We start from the raw sequence: 24683 nt of genomic DNA, 5'->3' as shown, positions 1-24683 counted from the left end.
AGCGGTTCTCTTCAAGTTGGCAGAGCTGTTTCCTTCTGGTTCGTTCGTCGAAGGAAGGTGTTTTTGTTACTGTTATTGTCAATCACTGTATTGTAACTGTAAAACTATTTTTAGTGAAAAGGTTAATCACTCTTCATAGTGATTAACGACTGGACGTAGAATCTTTTGATTCGAACCAAGATAAAAATCATTTGTGTGATTTTTCTACTCCCTACACTCTTTATATTTTCTGCTCATCAATTGTTTGATAAAACGTTTAAGAGAAAATTAAAGGAACCATTTTTTAAATTCACCGAACAAGCTCTTCGCTTTTAAACAATCCGTATCTTACTGTGTTTTGATATTTCCGTTGCGCAAAATCGGTATCGGTTGTTCCAACAAAATCTTGGTCAATAAATAAGTCCATATTTCATTTTCCATAAGAAAGTACTAAGATGAGGTTCTCTGTGATGTTGTACCCATAGAAGCAACTCACATCCTATTAGGTAGACCTTGGAAATTTGATAGAAATGTTCAACATGATGGTCTTACCAATAAGATGTCATTTACTTTCCAAGGGTGTAAGATTATATTGAAACCTCTAACTCCAAAGGATATACATAAGGACCACCTAATAATGAGGTCCAAGAGAGGTGAAGAAAAGGAGTGATTCAAGCTCAATTGTTTAATCTCTCATAAAGAGGTTCTTCAAGATCACGTAGAAAAGAGATGAGAGAACAAAAGAAGAAAATGAGACGAGTGAAAGAGAGGAGAAAGTAAAGGGAGAGCAAGAAGAATCTGTGAGAGGAAAGGCGAAGGCAAGAGTGTTAGAGGAAGTGCTACTCAAGGCACATTCCCCACCCATAATTCTGAATTATCTAAGCAATTTTATGAGAGTTTTTCCATTCTTTCACTTTTCTCCCATTATTAAGTTTTTGCTCTTTGTTCCCAAACTCTTTTGTGAGAATATCCCACCTTACTTTTCCCTTATTTGCATTCTTCAAAAACAATTTCCAAACTACATCTTAATTTAGTGTTATCTCTTTGTTTACATTTAACTTAATATAAAAATTAAGTTTTTCTAAAATAGGTCTCCTAATTTTAACCAAAAAATTCAATCAAAATCTAAGGAGACCTTCTTCTAGTTTAATGCTTATTGTAGAAGGACCTTTGATCCAAGAGTTACTGATTTCTTTTCTTTGTGTAAGTCTTTCAAGATTTGAGGTCAAATCCTTTCCAACTTGGGAGGATGATATGATCATAAACGGGTCAAGACCTAAGGAAAACATGAAGAAATAAAAAGAGTAGAATAGGTTTTATGGATGTAATTTGGCCTTTAGTAGCATAGGTTTTCATAGACCTGTATTTTTCCTTTCTAGTTTCTTTCTCTTAGTTTGGTTGTAGGGAAGGTTATATATCCTTCTTCTCTTTAAAGTGCAAGCAATGTGAGACTTCACATAATATTGAATTAAAAGAAAGAAGAATAAATAAGTCTTTCTCCTTTAGTTGATTGTAATGCAAGTTACCTCTTGTATAACTTTAGTTTTGATCTTTACGCTAGTTAGGTAGCTTATATTCCCCTATGATGATTTAAAATTAAGAGATGTGGGACCTAAAACCTGTTTTATACGTTACATTTCATATTTAAGGTCTCTAAGTCCCACATCCCTTAGTTTACTCAACTTACTTCCTCTCTTAGTACTATATAAGTAACCTATGGTCTCCTTTGTAATACACACCTTTCATTGAATGAAAATAAGAGTGATTTGAATTAAATTACCTTTTTTCTTTGAGATAAAATCTATCTCTTAATCTGAATCTTGGGTCTTATCTTGTGAAGAACAAGTGGTGATCCTGCCTTGCACTTATCTTGGATCCTTCCAAGTGGCGTGACTTCATTCTTCTAAGTTTCCTTTCCTTTCTCGTTTTCATTTGTTGTATTTTTAATTCCATTTACATTCTTGTTTGTTTAGTCCTTAGTTTCCTTTCTATTCAGGCATGTTATTCCATATTAGATTGGGTGGACGGGTGCTGAGCAAGAACGAGTTTCTTACATTTAGGTTTTTTATAATGATGCGTGACTATCGGATTAACCGAGCTAACATGCAAGGATGGGTGAAGGCAAATATCTTACATTTAATTTTTTTAATGATGTTAGAACGCCAAACTGGCTTACCGACAATCGAGTTGGGTGAGATAAATTATATTAGGCTCTCGAGTTAAAGAGGTCATTCCAACTTACATTTTTTTTGTTGGACTACCTGAAACTTGACTTTTTTTTGTCACCTTGTCCTTGGTGATAATTTTGCATGAAATGTTAAAATATATATCAAATTACTTTTATGTATTAATAAATGGTTTATGCTTCTCTAAATTTTGTCCTATTAAATTTGATTTCTTTTCCTAGTTAATTTAAATGTCTCACATATCTATTAATATTCCGGACGTGGTACGTGAAAAGTGCATTCAAATCATGATATCAACATTTGAATTAATTGCGTAAACATAAATTATTCGACTTTTCTAATGTACAAAGAAAAAAGATGGTAAACTAATTAAACATTATGCAAAGGAATATTTCAATATATATATATATATATATATATATATATATATATATATATATATAATTGAATTGAATTTTTTTATTTTCAACATTTAAAAAATACAGATAGAAAAAAAAACTCGATCATCGTCAGGTTAGAATAGTAATAACACTGTTTACTTTTAATTTATGTATTAATTTTTATTTCAAAGTAATGCAAAATTATTAATTTTTCTAATAATTTAGAAGTACATATTAAAATTCCATGGTGGGACAATAATCGCATGATATGGAGTTTAAGAGTATGAGTTAAATTAGCTCATAATAGCACAGTAAAATATCTCTTCTAAATCCATGGTGGCAAATCCTTCATATGAAGATTGAGTTTTTAATTAAAGGTTAATTTTCTCCTAAATTCGTTCTCATTAAATTTAGAAAACTCCATATTGAAATGAACATGTAATAATCAAGCTAAAAAAGAGTACATTCTAAATTTATCTTCCCAATCAACATATCTTTGCATAGTAATAACGAATCAAGCAAAAACTGAATTCTAATTTAACCTTAAAAAGCCATAATAAAGCAAAAAATGATTGGTGTAACCCTCCCACCTAAAACAAACCAAAACTAAAAAAGAACATTTGGAAGAGGTATAAGATGGCATTACACGATGGAATGATAATTCTTCATCCACTTTCACTACTCAAAAATAAAAATGGTATGAATAACCTTTTGATTAGTATGTTGACAACCACATTTTATTTTACGTAACTGATTTTCCAATGGGGTAATCACACATAACCCTAATTTATATTTCATTGTTTGATCTTTGCAATAACATCTCTCTTTCAGATTCTTCTCCTCTTCCTCGGATGAAGGTGCTTCAACTATGCTACATTTGAAGGTATTCCAGAAAATGACATGAGGTATCTAGAGAGGATTACCAAATACGTTTAAATTTTGAAAAGAAGGCACCTTCATTGAATGGTTATTATTGATAAGCTATTATTGTTGCACATTTAGATAAACAAGAAAGGGAAAAGATTGGCACAAGTTATGTTCAGAAAGGGAGATGGAGAATAATGACATGGAAGGTGTGCATTGGTGCAACATATGCTCTAAAATGGTGAACCCAATTAGTGATACTGAGAACATATGCCCATTTTGCGAGACAGAGGTTTCTGAGGTAATGGAGAACCTAAGGGACCAGAATGATGTTATTGACTTGAGGTCAGCTTGGGTGTTCTCACTTTATGCCCCAATTTTTCTTGGTTTGATGGGTGCTTTCAGTCCTTCTCTAGCAAGGATTGCTCCACATGGGGGAAGCAGCTCAAGGGGGGAGGAAGAAGAGGTTGAGCAGCAGATGGAAAATGAGCTTGTGCTTGGAAGAAGAAGAAGAACTTCATCCTACATGATGCATCTTTTCAGAGGACTTCATGTTAGGATGGTGTCTGAGTCTGAAAATCTTGAAGACAATAGGAACATGGATGGCAGCAGCATACTTGTGATTGATCCATTCAATGAAGGTGCACTAATTGTGAGAGGCCCTAACATGAACCACACAAGTAGTCCAAATGAGAACAATGCTGTTGGGAGCTCCCTGAATGACCTTGTGGTAGGATCTGGCTTTGATTTGTTGCTGCAACACTTGGCACAGATTGGTCCTGGTGGGTATGCTAGTGTGAACCCTCCAGCACAGAAGGCAGCAATTGAAGCATTGCCTAGTGTGACTAGTGAGGAGAAGTTGCAGTGCACAGTGTGCTTGGAGGATGTTGAGGTTGGGAATGAAGCAAAGGAGATGCCATGCAAGCATATGTTCCATGATGATTGCATTGTCTCATGGCTAAAACTTCACGGTTCTTGTCCAGTATGCAGGTTTCAGATGCCATATGAGGATTCAAATGTTGAAGCCAATGTGGGAAATGGAACTGAAAATCATAACAGTGAGCTAGTCAGAGCTGGAGAAGAGAGACCAAGAAATGGAAGGAGGAACTGGTTTCCAGTGCTGCAATCATTCAGCAATTTTCTTCCTTCTCCCTGATCAAAACTCTCTTGTTGTTATGCTTGTAGGAAATTGCACACATGCGATTGATGCAGCTGTTACTGTGATTGTGATACAGTCGCAGTCGCTGAGAGCTAAAACACCTTAATGCTCTGGCTAAAATTGCATCAGTTAACCGTTTAATTAAACCCTTTTGGGGTCTAGTCTTCATCATCCTCATCAGAAGACACTGCCATGCCTCTTAAATCCTTCCTAATTCTATGTATGTTTTAGATTTCCTAGTCTTACTTTCTTGTACAACTCAAATACGCATATGTTTGTAAATATTTGCAAAAAAAAGACTATTTTTTCAGTACTATTTTCTGGTAAAATATAGTGCATTCTGTTGTTTACCAATCTAAAAGGAAAACGAACATGCTAATGCTTAGTTCCCGAGAAAACAATAACATTAGTTTTTAAAAATACAAAAAAATTACTTTCAGCACATGATCTCTAACTGATATTTTAGTTCTTAACTTTGGTTCACATCAATCAATATGGTCCCTAATATTGTTGTACATTGGTCAATTTGATCCCAGACTTTAGCAATTATAAATCATTGAGTTTGGTCCCTCATTGTTGTATACATTGAATTTGATTTCTAATGTCAAGGATCAAATTGACTGTCAAATTCAAAAACCAAATTAGCGGTGACGTCAAATTCAGAGACCAGATTAATTGTTGTAAAAGACAGGATCTAAATTAGATTTTCATAAGATCAAAAAGTAAATTCTGTAATGCTCAAATTACAGGACTAACAATACATTAATGCTTAATTCCCAAATGAGATTCCCTGTAATGAAATCCGAAAGAGGCAAAGAGCTATTTTCTGAAAAATAAACTACAAGAGCGTAAAAACAAGCCTAAAAACAAAAACAATACTAAACAAAAAAACAAGGTATCAGTCCTAGTCCTAGACTTTTGTCTTCAGTTAAGAAACATCCAGTATCTTGATCACAGTAGAGGTTTCAACTCGGAGCAGTGCTACAATACTATCTCCAGGGGCGCACAAGTCATTTTCCTTTGCATATGAAAGAGCAAACTTTATGGTTTCTTGTGTTGACTCAGTCTGGGAGGCTCCAAGAGAACCAGAGGCCAAAACAGGTATTAGGCCGCGGTAGATAAGGCTATGCCTTGCAGGAGCTTCGTCACTGCAGAACCATTCAAAAGAATCTGTGGTTATCTCAGGAACTACCACAGAAAGAATAGGCATGCTGGGTCTATACTTGGCCACAAGTTTTGAAGTGGTTCCACCTCTAGTCAGCACTAAGATTAGAGCAGCATTGATGCACTTTGCAGTCCTGACTGCTGCTGAAGCCATGCTCTCCAAAGGAGTCATTGGAGTGGGAGCTGTTTCCATAATTTTTTTGAACAAATCACCATAGTCTATGAAACTTTCCGCTTCAGAACAGATTCTAGCCATGGTTTGGACAGCAATGTCTGGATAGGCTCCTGCAGCAGTTTCCCCACTAAGCATAACACAGTCAGTGCCATCAAGGACTGCATTGGCAACATCAGTGGCCTCCGCTCGCGTAGGCCGGGGTGATTTGATCATGGACTCTAACATCTGGGTGGCAGTTACCACAGGCTTGCCTTGTACGTTTGATTTGTGAATCATTACTTTCTGAGCAAGAAAGATTTTCTCTATTGGAATTTCCATTCCCAAGTCGCCTCTTGCCACCATGAATGCGTCTGAATTTGCAAGTATCTCATCAAAATTGGCAATTCCCTCTTGATTTTCAACCTGACAAAGACAAGAAGACGACTAATAAGTACAATTTGTGAGATTGATCAATGTAGGATAGGAGCTTTTTGCTTTAACCTTTTTTTCTTGTTTTCAAGTAACTTGAGAATCTTTGAAAAGGGAATCAAAGTGAAAACAACAGGACATTTCTATAGGTAATTTTGGAAAAAACAAAGGTAAAAACAAACATTTTCTCTAATAAAACAAGTCCTGTTGCATTTATTTAGCAACTCTGAAGAAAGGTTGATATTTCATTTGATGATTTGACAATAGGATGGAATGATACCTTGGACATAAGAAGTATGTTTTTTGCATGCTCTCCAAGTAGATTTCTGACCTCTACAAGGTCTGAACCTTTTCTAACAAAAGAGAGAGCAATGATGTCAATCTTATTAGGAACCCCCCACCCCAGAATGTCTTCCTTGTCCTTCTCTGTCAAGGTTGGAAGATCAACAACCACTCCGGGAAGATTAACATTCTTCCTCTCGCCCAAAACTGCAGAATTTTCACACCGACATCGAACCAGGCCATTCTCCTTGTTACATTCCAAGACAGTGAAGCTGATTGTCCCATCAGCACACAGAATATTACTCCCTGGACTCAAATGGTGTGCCAACTTCTTGTAGCTCATGCTGATCATCTTCTCATCACCCTTTATACTGTAATCAGTTGTAATTGTGATTTCTTGTCCTCTATGGATTTGTATAGGTTTCCCTTCTTTCAGAAACCCAGTTCTGATCTCTGGACCCTGTCATTTTTTTTTCAAACATAAACACAAACACCAAATATGTCAAATAATCATTCTCAAAACATCAATGCAGAATGAAGCTCTCAAAGAAGCACCACCAATGCCATGAAGCACGTCAAAGAATATCCCCAAAAAGAACAATTCACTCATTTGAATTTGTTGTATATGTATACCTACTTGAAGTATTCTTTTACCAATGTAACCAAAATGAAAAAAGTCGAGAATAAAAACATGACAAAGTAACTTGCAAAAGCAGGTAAAAGGTGAAAGAGTTTGGAAACCTTGGTATCCAACATGACAGCGCAGAGAATGCCAGTGTTGTTCATTGCATTCCTGAGATTGTCAAGGGTCTCTTGGTGATAAGAGTGAGAGCCATGAGAGAAGTTGAAGCGAGCCACGTTCATCCCTTCCTTGAGAAGCTTCTCCAGCATCTCCACAGACCTACTTGATGGTCCCAAAGTGCACACGATCTTCGTCTTTGCCTTCACACCCTTTTTCTCCATTCTTCCACCCACAGACCTTAGATATCAATGTACCGTGTTGGTCCTGCAAAATGATCACGCAAATAATGCACGAAAAATAAGAACTTTACATTAACATGAAAAAGGGTTCATCTATGAACCATTTTTTGACACTTGCACAAGAATATATGTGTAGGTACAGGGCAGGGCAAGATGCTACAAAACTTGTTTGACAAATTAGCTTGAAGCCCAAGCAAATTTGTCCCTGAAATCAATGTGCTTTCTTATACAAATCATCATGCACGATCAACTTTTGACGGTTAAAACTTTGAAATAGAACGAATATGCTCATAAAGTTCACACGTGATGTGATCAACCATTAATTAAATCGAATATAATGTACCGTGTAATTGGCTTCGAAAATGTTCAAACTTGAAGCAAGAAGAATCTGAATTCACCAAAAAGAAGAGGAAGAAGATTTGAAGCAATTAAGAGGAGTAAAAACCGTGAGACGAGTCCCTTGTATATATAGGCAATGGAGAAATATAGTAACCATGGTTTTCGCATAGAAGATAAAAGATTATGATAAAATCCTTAAAAGATTAATGTCACATAATCTACCTATCTGTAAGGTTATCTTCACAAATGATAACCGTAATTTTAACCATTCGCATGTATTTATGATTTAATTGTGATATACTTTAAATTTTGAATTTTTTTTGGTATTATTTTCTTTATATAAATTAATTATAATGTTATTACGATAATAATCCATCCTAGTTTTAATTTAATTTCAAATATTAGATTTTTACACATCGTATCAACAAAGATGGCGTCATGACTTAAATAATTTGTTTTTATGAAAAGTACTGAAATGTTCTTTCTGTTAATATATACAATTTATATACAAGTATTATATTACGCATACATATTTTAATATGAAACTAAAAATGATAGAGTAAAAGTAAGATAAATTTATATTACTATTAAAGTTTAAGTGATTTTATTCATAAATTCTATAAATTATATTTTTCAGTCAAATATATTTATTTTGCTTTTTAAAAATTCTACTAAAAGGTTTTTAAGAGCATTATATAAACTATTATTGTATCATATATTAAGCAATAAACTAGTATAAAATTAGCAAAATAAAATTTTAATAACATTTAAAGTATTGTGATCAAAATAGGTTGTAACCCGCGAGTTAACCCAGCCTACCACGAGTTTGAGCCGGGTTGGGTTTAAGAAAAATATAATTCTTTTATGCGGGTTAGTTTTCAACCCAGCTCACTTAGAACCCAGCTTACCGGTTTGAACCCGTGGTGAACCGGGTTGGCTCACCAATCCACCTAATTTAATTTAATTATTTATTTATTTTTGTTTCAATATTATTAGTTAGCATTTTTTTTATTATATTGTAGATGGTGATAAAGAAGAAGATGTTTCAAGAGAAAAAAATATTATAAATTTATCTATTCAAGACTCTAATATTATAAATGGACAAGTGATACAAAAATTATCAATATTAAAAACTTATTTGTTCGCCTTTGGTACATGTTTTTGGATTACGCTTAGATTGTATGATACTATTTTTATTTAGTTTTGAAATTTCTTTGGACTTTAACATCATTTTAGTATGAAATTTATTTAGATTTGAATTAAAAAAATTAATTTTTTTTATTTAAAAAAACTTATAATTAAATAAAGGTTAAAGCCCTTTAGTTATCCCTATTTTTCTAGGGTTTTCTCAGTTCGATCCCCGTTTAATTAGAATCCCAATTTAGTCCTAAAATGCTAATTTGAGTCAATTGGGCCCCTATCGTTAAATTGACTTAACGAGGTTAAGTTTTTTATGAACTGAGACGTTGACGTGGCCAATTTTTTAAACATGGCATTCAGAGAGTTGTGTCCGTGGAATTTAAGAACATTTAACATTTTAAAATTAGGGATTTGTGGAGTGTAAAATGTAATCCGAAATTAGGGTTCATTGAAATTTAATTAGGGATTTCTAGAGTGTAAAATGTAATCAGGAATTAGGGTTCCTTGAAATTGAAATTGTTGTCCCATTGAATTTGAAATTAGGGTTTGTTTCCCCATAATTCCTAATCACATTGGGGTTTCCTTAAGCGCGAAACTCACGAGAACGTGATGGAGGTGCGAGGTTGATGGAAGCGCTGAGTGCTTGTGCGTCGCGAATTTGGTTGGTGAGGCAATGGCCGGCGAGAGACTGGTTCTACAATGAAGGGAACCGCGATTAATGTTCTGGCTTGAAGGAGATTGGCCTTCTGATTTGGTTTGCAGGTGGACGAAATGGAGGTGGCCATGGAGGTTGGTTGTTGCGCGAGGAAGATAATGGCTCATGGCGGCTTGCGACTTTCGAATGTTGGCTGTGGAGGTGCTTACAGTTGTGCGATGCGAGACTTGCGTTTCTGGCTCTCCTTGCAGGTTCTCGAAGAAGGCTGAAGGAAGATGGTGTTCGCAATAAAGGTTTGTCGCGACGATTTCGGAGGTTGTTGGGTGGTCTCTATGGCAGCTGCGGCAACATTGACGGTGAAGATGAACAACGATGGTGTCGACGTGATAGTGTGGCGCGAATTAGGGTTATGTGGTGGCTTTGGGTGGTCTAGCGAGATGAGCATGGTGGTTGGCCGTGGCGGCGAGGATGATTGGTGGTAAGACTATGGTGGCGGCGTCGTGGCATAGCTGACGACATAGCTTTCGCCATGTGATTAGGAATTAGGGTTAATTTAAAATCCACCAACAAACCCTAATTACATTTTACATTCAAAAATCCCTAGTTTTAAATGTTAAATGTTCTTAAATTCCACCTTCAGAGCTCTGTAAATGCCACGTTTAAAAAATTGGCCACGTCAACATCCTAGCTCATAAAAAATTTAACCCCGTTAAACCAATTTAACGGCAAGGGCCAATTAACTTAAATTAGCATTTTTTAGGACTAAATTGGGGATTCTAATAAAACGTGATCGAATTGGAAAAAACTCACAAAAATAAAGACAACTAAAGGGGTTTAACCTTAAATAAACTAGTGAACCAACCCGTTTAACCTACCAACCCATGGTGGGTCTGGTCGAGTTCGAATTTTTTCAGCTTGCTAATAAGTAAGCTGGGTTGGATTGGTTCACTAAGTGACCAACCCATGATGGGTCGGGTCGAGTCGGATTACTCATTTTGACATCTCTAGTAATATTGATCATACAATGTTTGACAAGCACTAAAAACTCAGAAAAAAAAAACTAATTTGATATTGTACGTGTAATAACAATTTCACTCTGAAATTTTCTTAATGTGTGTTCTTTTTAAGTAATTATAGTAAAAAATAAGTTTATTGTAAGAAATAAATCTTTATAGGGTGAGTAAGTCGCATGAGAAAGTTTGATTTACGAAATAAATGAATTTGTTTTATAAATAAACATTCAATTTGATAAAAATCGGAAGTAAATAAATTAGCCCATTGATCATCATAACTATTTAAAAAAAAAACCCGAAAATTTATCAATTGAGGAGAAATTTATTTACTTATTATTTCATTTGTCAAATGTGAAATCTATTAATCTAAAAAATATGCTAAACTAAAACTTTATCCAACTAAAATCTATCATATTAAACAAATTTCCTTTTTTCCTTTTAGTTACTTATATAGTTTTTCTATCTACATTGTACTGGTTTCAAATGTTCAAGATTTAAAATGATATCATCTTACACTACAAAAAAACTATTCTGGAGATGGTTTTATTTTAAGTTACGGATGTTTTTATTTTAAATTGCGGGAGTTTTTAATATTTGCAAATTAATTTGAGGGTGTTTTGCAAATGAATTTGATTTATAAGGTGGAGGGTTTTAATCTCTCTTATCAGTGATTATTATTTTGTGAATGTTTGAAATCTCTTTTTATTTGTACTTATTTTACTGTAGGGATTTAAATCCTCCATTTGTATTAATTATTTTGTGGGTTTATTACATTGTTTTTCTTACCATATTTTACCATATTTCTAGTTTCCTAAATATAATAATTTTTTAGTAGTTACAAACTCCTAATGACAATGTATGAGATCATTTGAGATATTTATATTTTTGTATCAATAATATTTATTTATAAATTACTTTCAAATAGTTTAATTGTTTTAATTGTGATAAAAGACATGACAAACTTTTATCAAAGTGTTCAAATATATCATTAAAAATATTTCATTATAAAAATAACCATATAACATAGTAATTTAAATTAAACATAATCATAGTGATATAGTAATTTAAACTGAAATGTAATTACAACTTAATTCACAATTATTAAAAATTATAATAAATTAAATATAGTTTCATTTTAAAAAAACATTATATAAACACTAAATGTTGCTAGCAACGTATGATCCAAATTTATTATGTTAATAAAAAAATTAAAACATAGATTTTATTGTTAAATTTATAAAAAAATAGAAAGTAAATTATAAAATAAATGTTTTTTTAAAACTTTATTATAAGTTGGTAGTTTCTTTAGAGGTAATTATTGAATTAAAAAATAGTTCTAAAATAAAATAATAAAACTATTTACAAGAATAAAGACTAGTGAAAACATATCGAGTAGTGAAAACATCAATAATGACAAACAATATATAACTATATTATGAGTTACTAGAGGGGCAGTGGTTATGGTGTATTGTTCAAGTTTTCTAATCTCCCATTTTGTTGAATATATAGGAAAATCATATGATCCATATGAATTATGTGGAAGACAATGTCTTCCTATTTAAGGTTTTTTGGTTTGAAGGCATTGAAATTAAATATTCTCAAGAAGAGTTGGATGGCAGTAACGATGATAATTCAACTACTGCTCAGGATGAACCTAGAGATGTTTACCATGGTAAAATGCTTATCCATGGCCAAACCTCTTCCGTGGTATGAGATATGTATTAACTTTGTGTACCATACGGGCCCGACGGTCCAGATAGCGGCGCCGATATCGACCTAACCGTCGGGGTTTTTTCTATCTTTTTACTCCTCTGACAGCATTGTCGGACAACTTGCATAAACATTCACTGCGCGCTATTTTACTCGACCATTCATCCTTCCACTCGGGTGAGTAACAACTATGTACCGTACGGAACGGGCGGTCTAGAGAGTAGCGGACAGTTGCACAAGATCAACCGATAGGTGAACTGAGTCATTAAGACTACGGTTAAGATAAATAGTGATTAGAGCCATTGGACTAGAATTGGGCCGTGATTAACTTTTCACTAGTCCTAAGCCCATGGCGAAAACTATAAATACAAGTCAGAGGTAAGTGGTAGATAGGTTGCATTCATTGCACATTTATTACTGCTCTGTTGAATTGCCGAACGGTTTGAATACTGACTATGACATGGGGGATCTTTGACAGGTTCCCTACCGGACGAAGGAGCGAGAGAGCAGAGCTTGGAGCGAGACCGGACGACAAGAAGACAAATTGTGAAGGAGTTTGGTGACTTTGCTAAAACATCTCAAGGTAATCTATTTTCTCTGATATTATCCACCACCCAAATAACATCTTAAAGTTAAAAACATAAAAATTAGTTGTTGTCATATTTAACAATATCTTTATTGACAGAAATATACATTGTTAAACTTACCAATCAACAAATCAACGAAGAAATTCCCATCAATAATATGTTGTAATAATGTTAGATTATTGCAAAAGAAAAACGTTGGATTGCAACGTTCAAAACTTTAATTGCCAATAACGTTTAAATTCATTATATTAAGTGCTCCAATGATAAAATATTTAATGGTTTTTATTGTCTTTTATTGATTTTATTCTTTCCTAACTCTATAAATAGAGACTTTTTCCCCCATTCCAAAAACATCCCAAGTCAGTCTTCTCTCCTTTTCTTTTCTTCTTTTTCACTTCTAAAATTATTCTGGGTTTATTTTATACTCTTTTTAGATATCCTTGCTAGTTCTGAGATCCTCAGAAATATTCTGAGAAGTTCCTGTTGTATCCTGGGGGACTTGCGCAATACACCGCGGATAAGTCATTAAGGACAGTGATCTACACACCTCAGGAAATTTTGTTTGTGATTATGCCAACATTTTTACAACAATCTTAAGGACTTATGGCTGACATCAACAACTCAATCTCGAAGGATCAAAACTTTGTTTTCAGAACTCAGACAATGTTTGCGAAACCCATAACTTCGGAGGCTGCCAAGGTGCTCGCAACAATGATGACTTTTGATCGAATTTGTAAGGACTGCGGATGAGGACGAAGAAGCTGAGGTACTTGAGTAAATTTTCATATATTTTACCTACAAAGAGAAAAACACAACCAGGTATTTTCTCGTTTACCAATCTTAAATATTTTAAAATTGTGGGGGTGTAGGTAATTTTACTTAATTACTCGAAAATTAAGTGAAGTAATTTTACTTAATTTACCAACCAGGTATTTTACTTAATTTTACTTAATTTTAAAATTTTGGTACACGCAATGAGATTGTTGCTAGAACTAAATTGTTTCTAGGATCAAACTTTGACATGAAAGACATAAGTGAAGCCAATGTGATTTTAGGTATTAGAATCATAAGGATGAGAGATAGTATATTACTATCACAAGAACAATACGTTGAGAAACTTCTTAAGAAGTTTAGGTTTTATTACCTCACCAGTGAGTACCCCTTATGATGCTAATTCTAAATTAATGAAAAATAGAGGAGAATTATTATCTCAGCCTCAGTATGCCCAGATAATTGGGAGCTTACTGCACTTGATGAACTTTTGTTATGCAGTAGGTAGACTGAGTAGGTACACTCAATGTCCAAATCAAGAACATTGGGATGCACTTTCCAGGCTTATGAGATACTTAAGAGGTTTAAGGGATTATGCCATTGAATATAGTGGATTTCCCACTGTACTAGAAGGGTACAATGATGCTAACTGGATATCTGATTCAGATGAGACAAAATCCACTAGTGGTTATGTATTCACACTTGGGGTGGTGCGATTACATGGAGATCAGCCAGACAAACTATTATTGCAAGATCAACAATGGAATCTGAGTTTGTCACTCTTGAGATGGCTGGTAGTGAGACTATGTGGTTGACAAACTTCTTATCAAACATTCCACTAGGAATGAAACCAACCCCATCGGTGTCAATACACTGTGATTGCTAATCGACAATAGTTATAGCTAAAAACAAGAATTACAATGGAAAGAATAGATTTGGTGAAGCAGCTGCTAAAGAGTGGAACTATTTCCATTGACTATGTGAAGTCAGAACGGAATCTAGCAGATCCTCTGACAAAACCCTAGGAAGACAAATGATATTAGAAACATCGAGGGGAATGAGAATTAAGCCACTGACAAACAAACAAGTGATGGTAACCCAACCTTTATGATTGGAGATCCCATGAATAAGGTTCATATGGGTAAAAACAAGTTACTTGTTAGTTATGATAGCACTAAATTGATTTTAATCAATTATGTCCCTTCCTATGGTGTGTGTGAAAGTGCTAGAGACTGCAATATTGAGAGGTTAAACTTTGTCGTTAAAATTCTATGTGGTGAAAGAATTTTAGCTTAAACAAAGTTTTAATGATTTTCACATCCCTTACGGGTGGTGTATGATTTGCAGCATACACTTGATGAAATCACCTATATGAGTGTCGAGTGGGGCCGCTTGCATGAGATCTTGGCATGATCTCTAGAGCACTCATGAATACCGGGCACGCGCATGGCCTATTAAGCGCAACACAGCGATAACGACAATGATTGTGGGGGTGTATTGTGATTGATAAACCTCTAACACACGTCAAGTGTCTTTGGTTCATATAGCTTGCTATACCAACTACACTATGTGTTAAGTATTTCAATCTAATATTGGTTCCTATAGCTTGCTATACCAAGTCTGATGCATTACATCCTATGAGACCCAAAATAAAAGTTTCTTATCTTTTTCTTTTGCAATAAGTGGGAGATTGTTGTAATAATGTTAGATTATTGCAAAAGAACAACGTTGGATTGCAACGTTCAAAACTTTAATTGCCAATAACGTTTAAATTCATTTTATTAAGTGCTCCAACGGTAAAATATTTAATGGTTTTTATTGTTTTTTATTGATTTTATTCTTTCCTAACTCTATAAATAGAGACTTTTTCCCCCATTCCAAAAACATCCCAAGTCAGTCTTCTCTCCTTTTCTTTTCTTCTTTTTCACTTCTAAAATTATTCTGGGTTTATTTTATACTATTTTTAGAGATCCTTGCTAGTTCTGAGATCCTCAGAAATATTCTGAGAAGTTCCTGTTGTATCTTGGGGGACTTGCGCAATACACCACGGATAAGTCATTAAGGACAGTGATCTACACGCCTATGGAAATTTTGTTCGTGATTATGTCAACATTTTTACAACATAATATCCTTTATAGGCTTAAACTTGAATGTTTTTATAGGCACATTTGCCATTGGTTGCTGATTTATACCACCTCTCCAATAAATAATAACGTGAAGTGTACTCACAGATCCGAAATTGTCCTTGGTTCTTCAAAAGTTTGAAATTATGCATTATATAATTGTTCTCTCTACTAAGTTTTCCTCCCACAAAACCAAATCCTTCTTCTTAATTGTTGAAGTAATGGATTAAAAAAATTATTATTTTGTGACAGTTACTTTGTGGAGGTGATAAAAACCCTCTACAAGTTAATATTATTTAAGATGATTAAAAAGAATTGTCTTAATACTAACAATAGTGAGAGTTTTAATTGTTTTATGAAGAGGTTTATTATGATTTCCACAAATTAAATACACTTTTCATCATTACACCTTTCTTGTTGACTTAAATTTTCAAAAACCTACATTCCCTCTTATACTCTTATATAGAGCTGTCAAAACGGGTAACCCAGCCCGACCCGACCCGATCCATCACGGGTTGGCCACTTAGTGAGTCAACCCAACCCGGCTCATTTATTAGCGAGTCGAAAAAATTTGAACCCGACCCTACCCGAACCACCACGGGTTGGTGGGTCAAATGAGTTGACTCATTGGCTCACTTAATTAACCTTTTTTTCACCCTCTTCTTCTCATATTCTCAAATTTGTACCTTTCTTTCCCTCTTTCATGATGAAAGTGTCTTCTTTTCCCACACTCCAACCGTTCATTTCTTTGTAATTTTATGATTTGACCTCACTCCAAACTTATCTCCTAATAATTAAACTTATCTCCTAATAATTAAATGAAACAAAACATGTACAGGATTTTGATTGGAGACAGGAAAACATTAGGCTGGAATTAAGGAAAATTAGTTCCTTCTTTTGTGAGAAACATCCAAACACAGGGCTGCTATCTTCAAGGATAAAACCTTAATTTCCTCTTTATAAAAACTTAACGAAAATAGTAAGGAAGAAGGGAGGAGAGAAGGTTGGTCAGAGATAGGAAGAAGTAAGTAAAGAGGTTGGACAAAACTCTATAGATCTAGCCAAGTAAGACTTACCTTAGATCATGTAGAAGAATTGGAACTGCTAATTTTCGCGAAAAAGAACAAAGGAATCCAGGTAGGGGAGCTAATCTTTGATTGAAATGTATGATTATCTGGTGATGTTTGGTTGAATATATGTTTCTGCTCATGTTGTTATTGCTATACGGTAGTTTCACTTCCAGATCTACACTTCATCATATCTTATATATCCTCTCTTACCATATGGGGGAAAGTTTGCCATGAGTGGTTGCCGTGAGTTATACCTGTTGTCAATCTTGGAGTATATAGAACAAGCTTGAATTTGGATGCCAATATTAATTAAGCTTTACGGCCTTTATGTATAACGAATTATGTTTTTTTAGCCGAGAGTCTTGTTCACGAATATAAATTCTTAGTGGATTCAATTATTTATTAAACTACTTCCTTTTATGTATATGCTTTTGTGGAATCATTCCATTCATTGCAATTTGTGTTCGATTAGTAAAGGATATATTTTTTTTTATTAAACCATGCTTCACCTTTTAGGAAAAACATAGTGAATTGTGTGGAGTGACTGGATTAAATCACTTATTCCATTCCTTTTAATTATTTTAAAACTGCAAGACACACTTTGCAGAAAATTTTCAGTGCACGTTCCTTGCCAAAAACCACCTCTTCATCAATGAATTTTATTTAAGATGAGATGAATTTTTTTTAAACGTGAATGAATATATCATCTAATATAAAAATTAATTTTAATTTATCTGCAACTTTACTTTATTTTAGTGGGAAAACATTTTTCTCAGGATCATGCTGCAATTAGACCTGGTTAGGATGTTTCATGAAGTCAAAACCTTTGATCCATTCCATCTTAGGAAGACTATGACGTTGTAAAATGCTATAAGCAATTTAATCCTTTTATTTTATCTTATTTTCTTTGGATGCAATTTTAGTTGTTTTATAGGAAAGTTTAAGTTTTGGGGCAGTTCGCATTAAGAGCTATTACCCTTGATTACCATTGAAACATGACAGTACATAAACACAATAAAACTCAGGTTGAAAAGCAGATGGAGAAAGTGCAGATTAAACCAAATGTAGAAATCTGTTTCCATGATTTGAAGCTTGTTCTTGGACCAGAGTTGAAGATAGTTTATCCTTTGATTCTTAATTTCAGTGTAAGTGGATAATATTAGTTTGATGCAACACTTGGATTTTGAACCAGTTCAAACTGAACGACCAGGAGAGTTAATTGCTTACTACAAAATTGCACGTAAGAGTATTTTTCTGTTTTCATGTTATGTGTTCTCTTTTTGAAAGGAATATTCAATTGATACATTTATCAGGTCATTACAAGTGGGCTTTAGATCAGCTGTTCTACAAGCATAACACGTAATTATTTTATAGGCCTATTCTTACCATATGAACGTCCATATTTTGTTTTGTTCTTACCTTGTCTTTTTTGTTTTAAGGAGAAGAGAATTTGGGTTTGTGGAAGAATAAAGTTGCACAAGTAGATGTTACCAAGGTGGTCGGGACATTGCAAATCGACATTATTGGGCCGTAAGAACTACAATGCTTCATTTTCATCGTGTTTTCAAATGACTGATGCTAATTTATTATGTATCTTCTCATCTCATTCCTGTTATATTTGACACTCTAGTATGTTGTTCATAGCATATCCATATATATTTCTTACAATTTCACTTAGGTGTGTTTAATGGGAAGTAATCCTTGCTAGGATCCGATGGTCTCAAAAATGATAATAGCTTCTAGTCAACTTGGGTGTTCAGAGGAGATAATCACCATTGATGTTGTTCTTTCCGTCCAAGTAAATCTTTTTTCCCTAGTCTTTGCTATTGTTTTGTAAACAAATTTCATACATTTTTGTGAAAATCTTTTATTATTTTGCTGAAATTGGGAAATGTTAAAATGAAATTTATCATAATATCATCTCAAAAGTATAGTTAAACATTAATGTATAGAGTAGTTGACCTTAATTATATCATTATGTATAAGTTGTTTAAATTAATTGTCACTACATGTGTTCAAATTTTAGAGAGACAACTAAATTTGGCTTGAGCTATAATAACAAAGTTTCTGAATGAAGATAGATAATCTAAATGTACATAGATGATAAAAAACATGAACAAGTTTGTTTCATTTTTTATTGGATTGACTTTCAAATCTAAAACCCATAAACAATTCAACTTAATAATTTAATTTCAGTTTTAGTTGGATTGATTGGTTTGGTGTTATGAAGTGATGCTATTTTTTTATTTTTGATAGGCCTATACAACCATGACATTATGTTCTTCAAGCTTGTCACATTATCGTTTCTCCTTATGTCAACCATGTAATTATGAGGGTTTCGTTTTACACGGGTTTAATATTAGATTAAATAGTTTTATGTACAAATAATGTATTAAATATTATTACATGATTTAATGTATGAAATGAATTTCATTTTGTTTGTTCAATTAAATATGTTCATTAATAGAGTATATTGATTATAAATTGATTGAAAAAGATCATAATACAGAAAAATTAATTGAATGTTAAATATAAATATATAATTTTATTTTTTATTTTTAAAAATGATTTTCCGGCGGTTTTGGAAAACCTCAGGTAATTACCGGTGGTTTCGTGAAAACCCCTGAAGTACCGGCGGTTTTGGGAACTCATAGTGATTACCGGCGGTTTTTGTGAAAACCCCTACCGATACCGGCGGTTTTTGTGAAAATCCCTGCTAGTACCGGCGTTTTGAAAACCCCCGGAAATAACCATTGGTAATTGTGACGCTGGTTTTCCCAGTGGTTTTCGTAACCGTTGGAAACGTATTTAGCGGGGGTTTAACCCCCGGTAATGTAAAAAAAACTCCCTGCTAAAATTGGACATTTTTGTAGTGATGGTTACTTAAGTAACATTTCTAAATGTGTTGATGAGGTGCAACATAAAATATGAGGACTAAAAAGTCACGATTACCATATTATTATGGAACAATTATTGTTGTTGGCAATATGTAATTTCTTATCGAACCATGTCACGGTAACCTTGGTGGAGTTTTCCCCATTCTTTAAAATCCTTTGTAATAAAAATTTAAATCTTCAAGAACTTGAAATGCTTTAAGATCACATTATGGTTATGCCACTTAGAGATGTTATTCTCACCGTCATTTTTCACAGTTATGGTTCATTTAACTACCCATATAATAAAGGAAGCAAAATTTGGAGGTCTAGTTCATTATCGATGTATGTATCCTATATAAAGGTAATGATTAGTAGTTTTTTTAAAGTATTATATATATATATATATATATATATATATATATATATATATATATATATTGAGTGTACACCTTTATTAGAACATAATTGTTATGTTATTTTATTTATATTTTTGGCTTAGGGGCAAAAAGGGTCTTTTACTTTTTATTTATGTGGTGTAAGAAATTAAAATAGGGTTGTAGAAAGGAAAAACATGAAAATTAAATAATGTGGAAATTTCATAAAAAGATATTATATAAATCTTTTTAAATATTTAGTTGTTGTTATTTTAAAAAGTAGTTGAAACAAAATAGGAGATATAATCTTGAGATTAAAAGGAATATTACTATTAGAAAAGAATATTATTAGATATTCTAAAAGATATTCTTGGATGTTTTTATATAGTTAATTAAAAGATATATTGAGATATTATTATATATAATTAGATATTATGGCTAGATAATAATAATATATATTATTGATAGACTTATCATACTTAATTAGAATAAAAATATTAAGATAAAATATATTATCTAAAGGCTTATCATCATTAATTAAGTTAAAAATAAATTTATTTTATCTTATTTATATCTTTTATTTTAGTTAGTTGTTATTACTCCTTATGAACTTTTATTATAAATAGAGTATCCTAAGTATGTTCTACACATAGTTGTAACTATATTAGACACCTTCCACAGAAACTCTAACCATTAAGAATATAAGACCAACTTTAAAAGTGAGAGGAAAGGAGAGAGAGTGAACAGGAGAGTGCAACTATATTGGAAAAGATCTTTGGGCATAGAGAAAGCCTTAGGATTGGCCAAGCTATGGGAAAACTTACCTTTGTTTGTTTGTTTTATTGTGTGATGAAAATGGGTATTCTTGATTTTCTTAAGGGATATGGGGAAACTTACCATTGTTTGTTGTATGTAATGTATTCTTGATTTTACTTGCATGAAAATCCTTATTTGATATATGTTTATGTGATTATGATTATGATTATCTGTTGTTATTGTTGGACAAGAGTTTGTGTGTGCATGAGAATATATTTTTGGTAATATTTGTGATGGGTTTTCCTTATGAATGTATTATGTATGTTTTGTTGGGTTATCCCAACAAAGGGTTTGATGCTAAGGGAGAACAAAGTTATGATGCTTCGGGTTTTTCATGCAAAAATATATTGTAAGGGTGTGGTGATAATCATATGTTGTATAATTTGGTTTTATTGAGGTATAACATGTCAATAATTGGATTTGGATTATTCAAGTGATGTAATGTATGTATTAGGGTCTATTCATAAGGTTACGTGAGGGTTGCATGCATACATGATTTTTGGGGGGAGTTTCCCTCCTAATTTAAGATTGTTGCATGTGTGTTTGCAGACTTGAATTATGTCCACGATGTGTTTCAATTCAGCAATAATCAATTATCATTAATGATAATTGATTATTTGCGCAATTGTTTTGAGTTTGGTTTCGGAAATAATCGATTATCTGGGATGATAATCGATTATCCTTTCATGTGTGATGAATTCTAGTGATTTACTGAGTAGAAACATTGATAATCGATTATCATAATGTATTTTGTGTACATGTGCGTGTTTCGGGAATAATCGGTTACCACTTATGATTATCGATTATCCTAGAGTATTTTTACTAGAAACAATGTGTTTTGTGAAGAATGAAAGTGGACTAAGCTTGAGGAGCAATGGAAAGTGATGCTAATAAGAGAATGAGATTAGTGGTTGTGTTTAAGGTCAGGTTTGACTTGTGGTTGAGGTTGAAGCATGAGTGGAAGATGGAATGCACAAGAGTGTGTGTGGTTATAATGAGCATGAGGCATGGGAGATTAGTCTACTTATTGTACCTAGTAAATCCTAGCTCTATTTGTGGATAAATTTTCCCTTGGGTATCGGTTGTTGAAAAGGGAGGAATATCCCCTTTGCTATTGGTTGTTGAAAAATGGGTGACTCTCTTTGGCATTGGTTGTTGAAAAGAGAGTGACATTCTCTTCGGTAAATGTTATAGAAAAGAGAATGATATTCGACTGTTGAATCTTCTTTGTTGATGGGGATAAATGTTATGCCTTGTGTGATAGGAGAACAAACCCGAAGCTAGAAGAAGGATGTCTCGAGTGTATCTGTATGGGGAAGCTACAGATTGGGTTGTAGAAGCGACTATAGTCAGTTGAGGTGGGGTACAAGAGTGTGACTAAATCTTAAAAATGATAGAGTTAATGGTTTGGTGATGCTCTTGGTGTTATTCATGATTGAGATAATTATGATGGTGGTGTATCTCTGAAGATGATCATGGTATTGAAGATGCTTCAGGTTATGCTATGTTGATAGTGGTGTTACTATAATGATCATAGTAAGTAGTTAGCATAGGTGATGATGAGCGGATAGACCAAGGGTTTATGTGTGAGACGTTAGTGATGACATCAATGGCTAGAGATCAAGGATCGAGAATCGAGGGTCGATGATGAATGATTGAGGCTCGGGGAGTGAGTAATCAGATATGATTGATTTGTTATGTTTAGAGGATTAGTAATCCTATTATTATGTATGAGGTGTTTGATTATTATTGATATAATCAATATGTATATATCTTGTTTTTATGGTTGTTTTATCGGTTGAGTAGCCCATGTTACCAATGAGAAGCATTGATGCTATGAAGAGATTTTGATGATGATGCACTTGAAGACTTGAAGAAACAAATACATATATTGTTAAAAGCATTTTCTGTAGAAATCAATTGTATAGGAATTATTTTACAATTGTAAGCACTTAGAAGTCTTATAACTTATTGATTTCTTGCAGTAATAATCGATTATCACAGGGGATAATCAATTATCACAAGCAAAAGTAGAAAAGGGTTTGTCGCGACAATAATTGATTATCATAGGGGATAATCGATTATCACCGCAAGTTTTGATATTGTCCGAGGTTCGACAATAATCGTTTATCACTAAGGATAATCGATTATCACGTTTTTCCAAAAGCCATAACAACCTAAAATAATCGATCATCACTTATGATAATAAATTATCACTGGCAGTTGGGAGCTGTCTTTTCATTTTTTGAACCCTAGCCTATAAATAGAACCCTCCTAAACCTTTTACAAGTTACCTAAACTCTTGAGAGCACAAAATCAGTTTTGAGGAAGTTCTTAAGTTTAAGTCTTAGCTTGATCAAGTCTTGAGAAAGGAGAAGCTTGTTTTTAGTGTGTCTAAAGGTACAAGCAGTTCTCTTCAAGTTGATTGAGTTGATGTTCATTTCCTAGTGTGTTGAAGGAAGATGTTTTCTGTTTTTATTATTTCACTCTTGTAATTGTAATCATCAAATTCATTTTTAGTGAAAAGTTAATCACTCTTTCATAGTAATTAACGACTAAACATATAATCTTTTGATTCGAAACAGGATAAAATTATATGTGCTTTTATCTATCTTTGCATCTTTTATTCATAAATTGTTCTATTAAAGTTCTAAAAGAAATCCAAAATTTTAAAAAATAACCAATTCACCCCTCCCCTCTTAGTTATTGTCTGATTACACGCTCCTTAAAACATTTCGCTGCGCGATACCAATTCGAACACCCCATACATGTGTGTGTTTGTGAAAATCAAATTATTGGCGATGATGATATAATGTTTTATACATGAGTAGATGATATTGCAAATGTTCTAGAGGCATGATAGATTCGTGAGATGACAAGGGAAAAGTGTGGGTTTCTTTAAAAAGTTATTTTCCTATAAACTTTTGAAACAATGTAATTATAGTTGTTTTATTTCCTTAGTCATTTTAATTACTTTTGGAATAATGTAATTGGACAAAAATTTTGGAACTATTATGTTTTGAATAAATTATGCATGTTTAAAAGTTAAGCTTTTTGAAAAATATGTTTTTTCGCTATATGAAAATTTATAAATATTCAGTTTTTTTAAACCCGTGACATCCCAAAATTCGAGGTGTTACAAACTCGACTTCACCTTCAGTCCAGGTTGGCTTGGCTCAACTTTCGGCTCAAAGTGACTATCTCAACCTTTTGATCGACTAAACTCGGCTTGACCTTTATCTTAGACTGACTCATCTTCCTTTAGCCCAAGTTGACTTGTCTCGACCTTTGGCTTAGGCTGACTTGTCATGACCCTAATCTTGGATCGATTTTGCTCGACCTTCAGCCCATGCCGACCAATTCTGACCTTCGGTCCAAGCCAACCCACCCATCTCAACATTTCACAACAGTTAAATCGGCGTGACCTCCAATTTAGACAAAATCGACTCGACCTGTAGTGTAGGTTAAATTTATTATACCCTTAGTCCGGGATGAACTGGCTTGACATTTAGCTTGTGCCGAATCGGCTCAACCTCGGGCCTATGTAGAATCTAGTTGACCTTCGGCCTGTGGTTAATCGGCTCCACCTTCGGCATGCGCAAAATCAACTCTACCTTTATCATGTGTCAAA

General features: G+C 33.5%; 2 protein-coding genes across 2 annotated transcripts; one reads left to right on the top strand and one right to left on the bottom strand.

Moving 5' to 3' along the window:
• Window positions 1-3402: 3402 nt before the first annotated feature.
• LOC148200470 (E3 ubiquitin-protein ligase SIRP1-like) lies at window positions 3403-4831 on the top strand. The gene has a single exon (XM_088114703.1). The coding sequence runs from the start codon at window positions 3597-3599 to the stop codon at window positions 4563-4565; it is 969 nt and encodes a 322-aa protein (XP_087970829.1). The 5' UTR covers window positions 3403-3596; the 3' UTR covers window positions 4566-4831.
• Window positions 4832-5285: 454 nt separating this feature from the next.
• Window positions 5286-7747, bottom strand: LOC148200469 (pyruvate kinase, cytosolic isozyme-like). Its single transcript, XM_088113719.1, has 3 exons — window positions 7339-7747; window positions 6596-7057; window positions 5286-6309 (listed from the first exon to the last, which is right to left on the bottom strand). The coding sequence occupies exons 1-3, from the start codon at window positions 7558-7560 to the stop codon at window positions 5497-5499; spliced, it is 1497 nt and encodes a 498-aa protein (XP_087969845.1). The 5' UTR covers window positions 7561-7747; the 3' UTR covers window positions 5286-5496.
• Between the last annotated feature and the right edge of the window lie 16936 nt (window positions 7748-24683).

The sequence above is a fragment of the Vigna umbellata genome, chromosome 4 (assembly GCF_029865625.1).
Source record: "Vigna umbellata cultivar VRB3 chromosome 4, Vumbellata_1.0, whole genome shotgun sequence".
Lineage (NCBI taxonomy): Eukaryota > Viridiplantae > Streptophyta > Magnoliopsida > Fabales > Fabaceae > Vigna > Vigna umbellata.
Note: the sequence above shows the minus strand (reverse complement) of the source record. Positions and strands in the feature narration are given on the sequence as shown.

Coding starts and splice junctions, on each gene's coding strand:
- LOC148200470 (XM_088114703.1), top strand. CDS start 3,597: ATGGAGAATAATGACATGGAAGGTGTGCATTGGTGCAACATATGCTCT.
- LOC148200469 (XM_088113719.1), bottom strand. CDS start 7,560: ATGGAGAAAAAGGGTGTGAAGGCAAAGACGAAGATCGTGTGCACTTTG. Junction 7,058..7,338: donor CTGTCATGTTGGATACCAAG/GTTTCCAAACTC, acceptor AAAAAATGACAG/GGTCCAGAGATCAGAACTGG. Junction 6,310..6,595: donor ACATACTTCTTATGTCCAAG/GTATCATTCCAT, acceptor TGTCTTTGTCAG/GTTGAAAATCAAGAGGGAAT.